This window comes from Megalops cyprinoides, chromosome 4 (assembly GCF_013368585.1).
Source record: "Megalops cyprinoides isolate fMegCyp1 chromosome 4, fMegCyp1.pri, whole genome shotgun sequence".
Lineage (NCBI taxonomy): Eukaryota > Metazoa > Chordata > Actinopteri > Elopiformes > Megalopidae > Megalops > Megalops cyprinoides.
In genome coordinates, this window is record NC_050586.1 from 35,010,439 (window position 1) to 35,023,529 (window position 13,091).

General features: G+C 49.7%; 1 protein-coding gene across 6 annotated transcripts in view; it reads right to left on the bottom strand.

Annotated features, from left to right (window-relative positions):
• Nucleotides 1-272: 272 nt before the first annotated feature.
• The window catches only part of wdfy3 (WD repeat and FYVE domain containing 3), a 78,505-nt gene continuing 65,686 nt past the window's right edge, over nt 273-13,091 (bottom strand). For 4 of the 6 annotated variants that reach the window (XM_036526026.1, XM_036526027.1, XM_036526025.1 and 1 more), the window contains 22 exons: nt 12,565-12,728; nt 11,893-12,041; nt 10,849-10,969; nt 10,632-10,717; nt 10,149-10,229; nt 9,996-10,050; nt 9,762-9,881; nt 8,586-8,703; nt 8,299-8,405; nt 7,777-7,930; nt 7,353-7,444; nt 6,566-6,778; nt 5,937-6,084; nt 5,473-5,627; nt 4,751-4,909; nt 4,115-4,294; nt 3,471-3,653; nt 2,942-3,038; nt 2,198-2,563; nt 1,688-1,799; nt 993-1,190; nt 283-403 (listed from right to left, as the gene is read on the bottom strand). In XM_036526026.1, the coding sequence (XP_036381919.1) occupies nt 283-403; nt 993-1,190; nt 1,688-1,799; nt 2,198-2,563; nt 2,942-3,038; nt 3,471-3,653; nt 4,115-4,294; nt 4,751-4,909; nt 5,473-5,627; nt 5,937-6,084; nt 6,566-6,778; nt 7,353-7,444; nt 7,777-7,930; nt 8,299-8,405; nt 8,586-8,703; nt 9,762-9,881; nt 9,996-10,050; nt 10,149-10,229; nt 10,632-10,717; nt 10,849-10,969; nt 11,893-12,041; nt 12,565-12,728 (3,179 nt within the window). Of the gene's footprint in view, nt 404-992; nt 1,191-1,687; nt 1,800-2,197; nt 2,564-2,941; nt 3,039-3,470; nt 3,654-4,114; nt 4,295-4,750; nt 4,910-5,472; nt 5,628-5,936; nt 6,085-6,565; nt 6,779-7,352; nt 7,445-7,776; nt 7,931-8,298; nt 8,406-8,585; nt 8,704-9,761; nt 9,882-9,995; nt 10,051-10,148; nt 10,230-10,631; nt 10,718-10,848; nt 10,970-11,892; nt 12,042-12,564; nt 12,729-13,091 lie in introns of all 6 variants that reach the window. The other 2 variants (XM_036526028.1, XM_036526023.1) reach the window with 1 other exon arrangement.

Below are 13,091 nucleotides of genomic sequence, written 5' to 3' on the forward strand. Positions count from 1 at the left end.
ACAAAGCATGACACTGATCACAAACCACCACATTTTTTTCAGTATCTCCTTTTTCCATTCCCTCCCCCATTCCTGGTCATACTTAACTGCCGTACGTATGTGGAACAATGACTGTTTCTCGATGAGTGATCCCTTTTTGATCAGTGCTTTTACACATGGTACAAAGAACTACGCAGGGGCGTTCCAAACAGGTTTGGGCCCGGTCTTCAGCAGGATGAGGTGACAAGGGAGGGACTGCTGCTCATAGGTCCGGGCCCTTTGGTGGGGGGGGGGGGGGGTGGGCTAGTTTCGGGATCCGTCCTCGGACCCACGCTCATGCTGAAGGTTGTAGTAACAGTTCTGACACACACGAACCGGAGAGGAGATTTTCAGACGCTTAATGTCCGACTGGAAGCGACTGCACCTGAAAGAACAGGAAGGGAGGGGACATTGTTTCTATAGCTTGTTTAGGAGCAAACACAATGACTAATGTAACCACAAGATGATAAGGCACATGCTCTCTTGTGCAACTTTTTTTTACACTACATCAACCATTATAGAGTACTGTATCTGTTTACAAATGGTGTTTGAAGCAGTGTTGTCATGCTAATGATGTTTATGCACACATCATGAGAACCTTAATGGCGTATACTTAATTTAAGCTTAAAATTAATTAAACTTTCAGAGTGAACACCACCTCATTGCTCTCAATACAGCTACTAATTACATCATGAGTACTGTGGGAAAAGAATATGAAACCACTGTGTGGTTTCCAGCCTGATGTCACTCAAAGCTTTAAAAAGGCTTTAAACGGGTAGCTTTTAGACAGAAAGATTGCAAGGGGGTGAGGTTTCATGAGCCCCTATGAGACTCTTTGAACTGATTAATGCAACAGTGAAGACTCTCTGAATTGGTGAATACGAAAGTGAAGCAAACTCCTTGTCACAGGGAGGTAGCACCCCCCCTGAAACACTACACAAAGGCAGGGCCACAGAAAGCATTCGTGGCCTTACTTCTGACAGAAGAGCTGGCCGCAGTTCCTGCAGTGGTGCCTCCTCTCGGTCAGGGAGAAGCGCACGGTGCAGCCGGAGCAGCTGTCTCCCCCCTCGTCCTTCACCCAGTGGTCAGCGGCCGACCGGCCCGGCTGGTCACTCACAGACCAGCTGAAGACCCGGCCCCGCCCGTCCCCGACCAGGATCTTGCTGTGATCCCTGCAGCACAAAAAAAAAAAATCACTGTCACTTTGTCGCTCATTTCTTCCGAGTCAGTTAGCTCACAAAGCTCTTCTCAGCAGTACAAGGTGCACACCTCAGTTATGTTTCTGAACTACCAGGAGTGCAGCCATCCATTTGTAATGCATTCAGACATGATGCACTTTACTCAAAGCCAGGGCTAATCATTACAAACATACCGTACCGGCAGCTTTTTTGAAAACACACTTTAGAGAATGGCACTGCAAATTCATTCTGCAGGGTGCTCTGGAGTTTGACGGCTGATGTGTTTCGAGTCAGGTCTGGTACTTAATTAACATGAAGCAGAATTTCTGACAGACTACAGACACGGGACAAGGAAGCATCTTGAGGCCGCGACGCCGCCTGACACAGCCGGATCGTAGGCATCCGCAGCCACGAGGGGGGGAGCGACCCCTCGAGCCTCCCGTCAGTCAAAGCGACCTTGGCCGACGGCGCCGTGACAGCGGAACACCTACTTGGAGATGGCCAGCGAGGTGATTTCGGCGGGGTGGGCGTTGTCCTTGCGGTCGAACGCCGTGTGCATGGTGAGCTTGCTCCGGAACACCAGCTGGCGCTCCCATCTGTAGCCTGGCGGACGGAGAGAAGGTGGCACAGCACAGACAACAGATCACATTACCCACCGCGGCCTCTGAAGCCTATTCATTTCGGCAGAAATCAATGAGGCCTTGAGCAAACACGAGAGGTACACCTGACGGAGACAAATACAATCTGTGTGATGTGGCATAAATTGAGTTGGGCTCAGGGATTATTCGATTAAAGTAAACACGCCGGGAAGCGAGGAGATTAAAAATCAAGAGGGCTGCTAATTTAGGAAAAGGTGGAATTGATATCTGGGCCGGAGCTGTCAGCTCCAATCCATATGAGGGCTGGTGTGTTGGGGAGACTGAGCTGATGAGATTGAAAGTGCTTGTAAGTGAGTTTAGCGGTAGAGCAGTGGTCGTGCTGGGCTGGGTTGTGTCTCCTACCGGGCCTGAGCTGGTTGTAGGTGCGAGCCTCCATATTGGTGGGCTGCAGGGGCTGAGGTACCCCGCTGTACGGGACGGCGTGCGGGGGCTGGTGGTGGTGGCCGGGCCGCGTCTGGCCCCCGGAGTAATTGACGAACACGAAGCCGTCCTTCTCGTCCAGGCTGAGGGTGTCGGACCAGCGCCGCGAGTCGTCCGAGCCGCTGTCGCCCGACCAGGAGGCCCCGGGCCGGCCCGCGGCGCCCTTGTGCCGGTGGTGGGCGGGGCGGCCAGCCTGCCCGTGGGCGGGCCTGGGCTTGGGCTCCTGGCTCATGCTCTGGTCCTCGCCCTCCGACTCGCTGCTGTCGTCATCGTGAGCCTCGCGGCCATCTGCGGACACGCCCACGCGAGAGCACAGCTTACTGAGAGTTACTGACTCAGCACACAGACTGCTGACCCAAGACTCCCTCAGCTACATCGAAAAGGAAAACACTGCCAACAGACATGTCATATCCCACCTCCTCATCTGCTCGCTGTCTGAACAAAATGATCATGGCACGAATATCGATAATTCTAAAAAGTCTCTCCGTTATTTTCAGTTTAATATAACATAGCAGAACTGTATGACATTTTACCCTTTTACATTGACATTTTTACATTGGAAATGGTTCCCAGATGAATACCTCCTGTGTAAGAAGATGCGGTTAAAGAGGTAACCTGTGCGGTAAAGTGAGAGCAGCGGGGAGAAAGCTGTCTCTGAAGCCTTACCCATCTTTTCCTCAGTGCAGCAGTCGGGCACCTCAGGGGGCTCCTGGGGTTCTGGAGCGGGGGTCTCAGGCACCTGCAGGAACTCCATCCTCCAGAACTGAGGAGACAGAACCGGGTTAGACCCTCAGAGCTCCACACACACACACACACACACACACACACACGGACGCAGACACAAACACAGAAACATTCACTCACACACACGCACGCACGCACACACACACACAGGGACGCAGACACAAACACAGAAACATTCACACACGTATGCACGCACGCACGTACGCATGCACACACACTCGCGCACAGACACACACACACACACACACACACACACACACACACACACACACACACACCTTCACCCCAAAATATTTGGTTAAGCCATTATTTTACTAGAATTATTTCATTATATATTAATATATAATCAAATCTAAAATATATAATTAAATCTAAATCTAAACTACATGATTATATTATCATTACAATTATGATAAAATTTAACAGAGTGAGCCGAGGTCTGGGGACCCACCCGCACGACGCCGTCCGAGTGGCCGGTGACGATGACGTTCTGCGTGTCCCACTCGTTCATCTCGGACACGCAGCAGCACAGGATCTGCTGGCTGCGGCCGGTGAAGGTGTTCACGCTGACCAGGGGGCTGCCGTTGATGCTCCACACGTGGATGTAGGTCCCCGCGCTGGACACGATGTCACCCTGGAAACACGCACGCAGACACACGAAAGCGCGCACGCACGCAGACGCATACATGCACACGCACACACACACACACACACACACACACCGGCAGACATAAACACAGGATCAGAACCTGAGTCACGCACACACTCACATGTGTGGGCACTGGTGTCATTTTTAGGCACCAGTGGATGTGTCACATGTGCATCATGCCCCGTGACTATTTTGGATCACATAACAGCTATGCGTGCTTTTTCCGTTTGCCGTTGAAGCATCTCGGTTTACACCTGTATCCTCAGGACACACTGCAGACAGACCAGCAGCCGGCTAGGGGCCTTTCCATGTACTAAGAGATGAGGGGAAAACTCTGTGGAGTAGCTCATTTCACTTATTGGGGCAAAGCTGGAGGAGAGAGACCCCAACAATGACCCCAGCGGTGTCCCCCCGTCCCAAGTGAGCACGGGGGGTGGGTCACGCACCGTGAGCTCGTTGATACAGAGGGCGGAGACCGGGGCGCGGTGCCCCCTCAGCTGGGTGATGAAGGCCAGCTTGTTCAGGTCCCAGATGATGCAGGTGCGGTCCCGCGAGCCGCTCACGACGATGTGGTACGCCGAGGAGGCCGTCAGGCACGTCACCGCGTCCGTGTGGCCCAGCAAGGCCTGCCGACGACAGGGACGAGGGGATGGTCACACACACACACACACACACACGCACGCACACGCGAGCTGCAAAATCACGGCCTGTGAAGCTCGGACTGTGGCCTCTTTCAGCCACGCTGAACATACTCCCACTGAGGCTGACGAGCCCTGACTCAGTTACCACGAAAAAAGGCCAGGAAAAACGTCAACCGCTAGTCATTGCTAGGCTAATCGGAATTTGGTGTTGCGTCGCTGAACGCTGAATAGCAAGTGAACTTTCGCTGCGTCCGCCCGCTGCCTGAAATTCTCAAATGATTCATGAAATGAGTCAGCCGCACTAAAAATCACAGTACTGGTGTTTCATAATCAGAGGCTGAGACCGACCTATAGTACAGCTATAGGGAATTTTTAAATGGACAGATATAGAAAATCTTTATGAAAAGGTGGGGTTGACAGAAGATGGCCCAGGCGGTTTACCTGTTTGAGGGTGAGCGTCTTGGCCCTCTCTTTGGAGGTGCCCATCTCCCACACACAGATGGCTGTGCTCGTGCCACCAGTGATGACCAGCTTCGGGTTGGGACAGATGGCACACAGGATCTGACCCCATTCGGACAAGCACTCGTATACAATGACCGCCTAAAAAAGACAAAAAAAAAAATCAGGCATTGTCTTGGACTCCTTTTTATGGGCGAAATGACCTTGCCACCAACACAAAAAACTGAGCATGTTAGTATTGCTTTAAGACAACATGGACACCAGGGGGCAGTAGTATCACACTGATCAAACGTAAAGAGTCACTTCATCGTTAAGTCATTTTCATAAGATGTATTTTTAGTGCTACAGAAAAGGCACTTTACTGCCTGTTTCAAAAACAATCATACCAACACAGACAAGAAAATCATTAATTTCTCCTGTTCAGTCACATTCCACAAATTCTTCAAGGCAGAATGAAAAAGGAGAAATGAAACAGCTCAGAATCCAGATATAGAACGGCGTGATTATGTAAGAACGGGTTTGACTGAACATCAGCTTATAAGGTGTGCCGCACGCAGGAACCTGCACTGTGGACAATTAGCAAGCCGCGAGTCAAACCGCCCGAGGTTAAGAAGCCCTTTTTAGGAGCGGGAACCCGCGTGAGCGTGACCCGCCGCGATGTCAGAGCTGGCAGGATCAGCGAGAAGGGGGGCGGAATCGCTGACCTTGTCTGACTCGTAGTTGGCCAGCCGGCAGCTGAGGTCAGCGTAGCCCCAGGCGAAGGTTTTGTTCCAGGCGGGGGGTACCAGGACCTTGTTCTGCTCCACGGCCAGGACGCCTTTGTCTGTGCAAACGATCTGCCCCACCGGCTCCTTCAGCTCTGCACCACGTAAACAGCGGCGTTAAATAATGCATCACACACAGCCTATGCTGTTCTAACTTCAAACCCAGCTGAATTCATGTGGAATCCTGCTATAACTCTTTGTTCCCCCAGCATTGCTGACAGCTGCTTTTTTTTTATTTTTACAAACGCTAATCAAAAGTTAGCAGGCTTAGCACTGCGTGTCTAAACTACAAAATCTAGGAAAATAAATGTAAGCCGTAGACTGCATATAAGCAATACGTGCTGTTTTTTTAAACCAGAATTCCTGAGCATCAGGATGCTTTCTGTCATTTTGACCCCGCCTACCTTTGACGGGGGCCAATGAGGGCCGCAGGTTGTCCAGGTGGTGGAAGAAGATCTTGTCTGTGGCTGAGTTGAGGGACACGGGCATGCCCGGGATCTCCCCATTGGACCTGCTGCGCACACGCTTGGGTGGGTGTGGCTTCTTGAACAGCTGACATAAAGACATGCAGATTCTGATTAGAGCTACGCCCTGCAATGCACTGTTCTGTCCAGTTGGCTGAACGCCTAGACACAGAGAAAGAATTCCACTGAAAGCAAAGAAAGATCTGGAAGGTGGTAAACAGGAACTTATCTAATGGAAAAACTCTTAACACCATGTAAGGCAAAATGTCACTTCAGGTTCCTTCATCTAAAACAAGAGCATTGGTAATGCCCATAATTTGGTGATTTGAGAGGCATGCATTCCATTCTATTCCATTTACTTAGCAGATGCTCCTATCCAGAGCAGTTTACACAATTTTTCAGGCTATTCATTTATATAGCTGAAACTGAGGCAATTCAGGTTTAGTAACTTGCCCCAGGGTACAACAGCAATATCCCACCAGGGAATGAAACTGGCGACCTTTGGTTTACAAGTAATGTCCCTTACCATTACATCACGCTGCTACCCAACACCACCTGCCCGTTCCTACCTGTTTGGGGATCTGGCCGAAGTTGTTGATGAAGCCGATGGTGGCGGTCTCCTTGAGCGGGTCGTTGATGTTGTAGATGTCCACCTGGCCCTCGTAGAAGAGGTGGTGGAAGACGTTGACGGCCTCCACCGCCGGGGCGCCCTGCTGCTTGAAGCCGAAGATCAGGTCGATCCACTCGTGCAGGTGCGCGCTCACGTAGTCACACTCCAGGGCCTGTCAAACGGGAGCACTTTCACTCTTACCGGACACGAAGGGCGCTGGAAGGCCCCTTTGTCTCTAGCGCAACAGTGTGACGCCAACACTTCTGCGCTGCCGTGACTAGCACAGGCTGGATTCGTGCTAGTCATGGCAGTGCAGTCGAGTCGAGTCTGATTACATTACATTATTGTTACTTAGCAGATGGTCGTATCCAGAGCGGCTAACATATACAATTTTACCCATTTATACCACTGGATATTTACAGAGGGGATTCTGGGTTAAGTACCTTCGGTTACAAGCCCTGCTCCTAACACTATGCTACACTACAATATGCTACCCACTACATTACAATACACTACACTACAACAGTCACATAACTGAACTGAAAGAAGGCCGTCGTGTCAAAGAATGTGCCTGGCAACACCGCTGAGTTAGAGAAGTGCCATTCAAGATGGCCCACGAAACATTCGTAAGAGACACCTTTAGGTAACTGTTTGTTAGATTTTCAGTGCCACAGCTGATTCTGCCATGGATTAAATGTGCTTCGATTGGAGCCGTTAGGTCATGGTTTAAAGCGAGAACGCCGTACCTCTCGATGGACCCGGATGAATTCCCTGGGGTCGCCCTTTGCCCACGGGGGCAGGATCACGTCCCCCAGCCTGGTGCCGTTCTGTTTGCTGCCTACAATCATAAAGAGAAATGTTAATGAAGAATGTTTGAATCATAGGTAGAATAAACACATATTTTGTGTCCTTCTTTCTCCTTTTAAGGTGTGTGTTGTCAGTACGGTGCACGCTTCAGTGTTTAGAGAGCTGGACTTTTGAGTTGAAAGTTACAGGGCTGATTCCTTGGTGTGGCACCACCATAATACCCCTAAGTACAATTTTTAACGTAAAGCTTTCAATAAAGTCCAGCTGTATGAATTCATGTTGTTTGAAACATAAGCTGAGTAAATTGTCGTGGATGTGGAACACAAACAGATACTAAAAATAGCCAGTAATATATGTCTTCACCGAGGTCAAAGTTGTTGGAGTTGAGCAGGAACTCTGGGAGGTAGAAGAATTCAGGGATGAGCTCCTTGACGTCGGCCATGTTGTGCTTGGAGGCGGACAGCCAAGCCTCTCGGACGCTGTGGAACATCCTGTCGGCCAGATCGAAGTGACCTCCCTGCGAGAACACAGGAATACAAAGACAATGTCACAAACACGAATGTCATCTCCCTCACGAGGTAAGGGAGAGAAAGGGCTCTCCATAATAATGATGCTGAGTCGAAGCGAAGTGGTAAAGCTGATTCATGGAAACTTGTGCTTCAGCAACAAGCTGTCCTGGGAAAACAATGTCATTGGGAAAGACATCATAGTAGGAGGAGATTGAAGCCAAGGAAAACAAGGATAAGAGGTTCAAGGGTGTGAATTCTTTTCTTGTGAGACAAATCTGCATACTGTATGGCAGAATTTTTGAGGATGGTTTCTTTCAAGCTGGAACGAATGAAATGCGAAATGAAGCTCTGAGGAGGCCAGAGTGATTATAATTACCTGTAATCTGAGGAAGATCTGTGTGAACGGCTCCATCCTGACCAGGTACGATGCCACGATCATGGCTGACGAGTAGTGTGTGCCGTAGTGGTAGGCAGGAGTTTCGCCTGAAACACAAGCCCAACTCTTTGTCACCGACTCGCTAACTGTGACCAACCCACTACCTGTCACAAACCCACAGTCTGTCAAAAACCCACACTCACTGTCAGAAACCCACACTCTGTTCTATACACTCTATACACAGTGCGGTGTTAGCAAACAGCAAGCTTTGTGGTGGGCTAACGCACCATTAGGGTCCTCCCAGTCTTTGAACCTCTTCTTGTACTGGGTCAGCCTGTCGTCCGTCTGGGCGCCCATGGGCTTGGCCAGGTTACGGAACGTCTTGGGATTGGTGAGGTCCAGCTCCTGCAAAATTACCACTGCATCAGTAAACCGAACAACTGCAGCTTCACAATGGAACCCCTCACAGAGCACTTCAAAGAGCACACTGCACTGAAACAATGCCAGTTAGTGTGGGTCTGACATAACAGGAAGAGCGATGGCACTTCTGCTGACAAAGAAAACTAAAGTGAAAGAACTAGAAGGAAAAAGATTCAAACCGTGCTTGAACTTGGCCAGAAACATGTCTTTATGGAACACCTAACAGTTGCATGTAGAAGTATTGTATGCACAACTTACTCTTGAGAGGCTGAAAGAATACAAAAAACCCCTCACACATATCGAAGCAGAATGTGATGAATGTCTTCACTATGTACAACAAATATGAATTTCCAAGTAAATCTGATTTGTCTTTTTGGAAGGATTAAGCTGAAGTGGAAAAAGCTAAGTGGCAACAGATGCACCCATTTTAAAAGCTTTGTCAGTTACTGAAACAGAGGAACACAAAGAGAGAGGAACACAGCCACAGCTCCTGGCATAGAGGAGGGCCTCTGTGCTGACCAGACTGTTACATTAACACAGCACTGCAGTTACAGGCAGGTCCAATTTCTGTGGATGCACCGGACTACACCACTGCAGGGCAAGCTTGTCCACTGCACGTTAAATTACGCACCTTTCCCCATCTGAACGATTCAGGGGTAGTGCAGAATAGAGCAGTTCGTTTGGTTTGTGGAAATGTCTGTAAAAAAAGCTCTGTAAAAAAAGCTATTTCCACTTCAAGCTGACCACATTTTAATATTACAATTTTCCTTTTGGTTGGCATTGATGAAAACAGGCCCTGATGGGCTTGTGTAATGGCCCTCTGACTCATCCGCTTTTAACAGGGATAGATTACGTACACACAGATGATTCACTGTTCAACTGTCAGAGGGAAGGGTGTGTTCACTTGTGACACAGGGAACAGACATGGCATTTTGGGATCTTGGAAAGGCCAGTGTTTAGTTCACCCTTTCACTGGCATCATCAGACTACGCAAACCTGTCTGCAGCAGTTCAGAGACCTAACAGCGGTGGTTCTGAGGGTACCTCCGAGTCGTAGTCGGCCAGGATCCAGGGGAAGACGGGGTACTGCATCAGGTCGTTGTAAGACCGGCCTGCCAAGGTGTTGAGGTGCATAAGGTACTGGAAGTTGCTGATCTCCCCTCTCTGTGTGGTAAAAAAAAAAAAAAAAACAATCACAACATTAACCAAATGCTCCACTGTCAGAAACACCACGTCACCTTCAAGTAGTGATGTGGCAAAAAAAGCCGCTCTGCCTACCTCCCATCTTTGTGTCACAGACTTCTCACCCACCAGAGTGCTCAGCAGGCCAGACCTAATCAAACGAAAGGAGAAGACATCCATGTGGTTAATCAATGTCGAAGTGGTGAACTTGTATTGTCTTAATCAGTTTTCTGTGACTGACTGGCCTACCCTTGCTCTACGCTGGTGTTGGGGCGTTGGCCAGACACGGACTCTGAGCTGTCGGCCAGGGAAGGCACCACTGCCAAGAACCTGCAAGCACGGAAAACACATGTTCCACTTCAGACAAAACCAGCTGATAATAGAGATAACCGATCACTCCAGTTCATTAGTGATACACTTCATATAGGATAGATGTGCTGAAACACTAAGTCCAGATTAGGCGAAGATAACTGATCACTACAGTTCATTGCTGATACACCTCATACAGCAAGGTCATGCTGATACACATGGTCTACATGAGACAAATTAAGCTGATAACAGAGATCACTGATCATTTCCGTTAAAGACTGGTACATCTAAAATAGTAGGGTTATAATAAAACAGGGTCTATATTAGACAAAGCCAGCTGATAACAGAGATAACAACATTTCAGTTAATGTTTGCTACATCTCATATAAAAGGGGTGCACAGTCTGCTAGGAGACAGAGATACCTCTGGTAGACTTTGTTTCGGACTCCTTTCTGGAATGCCAACAGGTAATTTCGTCCATCCCCGGAAAAGACCTCTACCGCCATGGGCTGGAAAACAGAATAATGGAGGGGAAACATGAATTTCTACTGCAGGAAGAGCTAGGCACGGCAAGCCCGGAGCAGAAAGCGAACAAGAGGCAGCAGCAAATGCAATACGAGGGCCCGTCGCGCGTCCTCACCTGCAGCAGGTAGCGGCGCTTGTGCACCTCTTTGATGTCCTCATAGGCAAAGCTGCTGCAGGTCCTCTTCAGCTGGCTCTGCCCCTGGCGTGCCCCCCTGGGGATGATGGCCTCGTGCATGCTGGGATAGCGACAGACACACAAGCGCACCTCACCATTTGAGCTGCAGGGACTTCTACACGCAGGTACCACAACGGCAGCGGAGAAATGTGGCACAGCTCTTGGACTGGGGGGGGTTGTGGGTTTGAATCCAGACGTGGACACCTCTGCCGTTACCCGGCGCTTTGTTTTACCTCGTTTGTGCCCGCAAACATCCAAGCGTGTAAAATGTGCAAGATACACATGGGGTAAAAAGTAAAGAACGGCGGGTCCCGGTGGATCAGGGCATCATCTTTGCCGGTTAATAATGTATGTGCAGCTCTGTGCAGTACATTCTGCAGACAGTCGCTAAAGTGCTGGTTGTGCAAACACAGGAAACACTTTTATTTTCAGAGGATGATGAAAACTGAAGAAAGACATAAAAAAATCAAGGAGCCTCCGTTCACAGCACAAAGGGCCCGTTCTCTCACAGCTTTTAACATGAATTTTAGATCTCGCTTCCAGAATAATGGGCATTAAAATTAGACTAAACCGAGACATGTGGTCGCATAAAGGTCCTCTCTCAATTGTCCTTTCAATATTGCAGTCCCTCTGTTCTGAACTGGGCCCGTCTGTGTGCTGGAACAGAACGGAACGGAGGAAAGGCAAAGGAAAGGAGGCAGAGTCCTGTTTGCTCCACAGATGGGAAAACAAACCTCCCCAAAAAGACAGACACAACAGCACTGTGATTCACGACATATACTTTAACAAGCCACCAGAACGCTAACCACAGATGGCAGCAGGATTCTTTTAACCAACAAAGGCACGGCATGTGCTGTATTTCATTCACATTCTGGGACTGTGTACACAGGCAGAGGGGGTACCATTCTCATTTACAGCATCGCAAACAGAGCCACTGATCCCTACAGGGAGGACGCGGCAGTGGCGGGGGAGAGCGTAACTCACTTGGCGGGTAGCGTGTCGATGTCTCGGATCTCCCGGGTGACGGTCATGGTGTAGCCGTCGATCACGTAGAAGTGCTCCTTCCCGAAGAGCAGCAGGCCCTCGCTGGTGTCCAGGCCTTGCACACGGGCGCAGCGGTACATGTGCTGGATCTGGGAGGCGAGAACACAGCCCGGGTAACGTACCTGTACCCTTCCAAAACACCCCGCCGACTCCTCACTGCTGTCTTCAATTACACTGGCACAAGGGCAGGCAGCAACGCTTTGAAAAGGGCCAATGAGTGAGCAAAGCCCGGGGAAAGTGTTTCGGCTGGACGTACTACAAAGCATTCATAAATCAGACTGCTTGGCACGTCCTGCTAAGTCATTTCCTTGAGGTTTCTTTTCTTATTTTTAATAACTTGAATGAAATTAATTTCAAGGTCCAATTAAAAATCAGACTCAAATGGTAATGCCTTGGCGAACTACTGGTCGTTATTCTGAGAAAAGCCACAAAAATGGCTTTTTAAATGACTCGGGGACAGTCAAAAACATTCCGTCTCAATGACGGTAATCATTGATGACACACTCAGCTCATGTTTCATCATGACGTGCTCATCTGTTTAGCAGTCGATCTGGGCGAGCTGGACCAACGGCAGTCCGCTCTCGTGTCACGTGACATTGGCCCCGGCCTCACCTTCTCCCCCTCCTCCAGCAGCCTCAGCAGCGAGGTGTGGTCCGTCTTCTCCTCCTCGTCCATGCCTGCCAACTCCTGCAGCTGGTCCTGCGGCAGCTCCTGGTTGTCCTCGTCCGTCCCCTCCGCTGTGGAGCGTGACCGCTTTAGGGGGGCCTTCACCAGGCCTGAGGGCAGGCAAGAAGGCAGGAGGGGGGGGGGGGGGGTGGGGGCAAGAACAAGGTCGCCGCTGTGATTAGGTGCCTCGCTCTGACATATTCACATGTCGATAGCGTTTCTCTCCTGTGACGGGCACAAATTGCTGGATTGAACAGATCGCTGTGACAGACAGAGGATTAGTCCTTCTGAAGGTTGAAACCTTAAAGGCAGATGTGTCCCAGTGATAAATGTTTTGCAGCACTGAAAGGCAGATGTGTCCCGATGATATGTGTTTTGCAGCACCGAACTCTGGCACCTGACCACGGGCAATCAGAGAAATCAAGTCTGAACACCAAACAACATTAAATACAACATGTAGGCATATGTCAAGA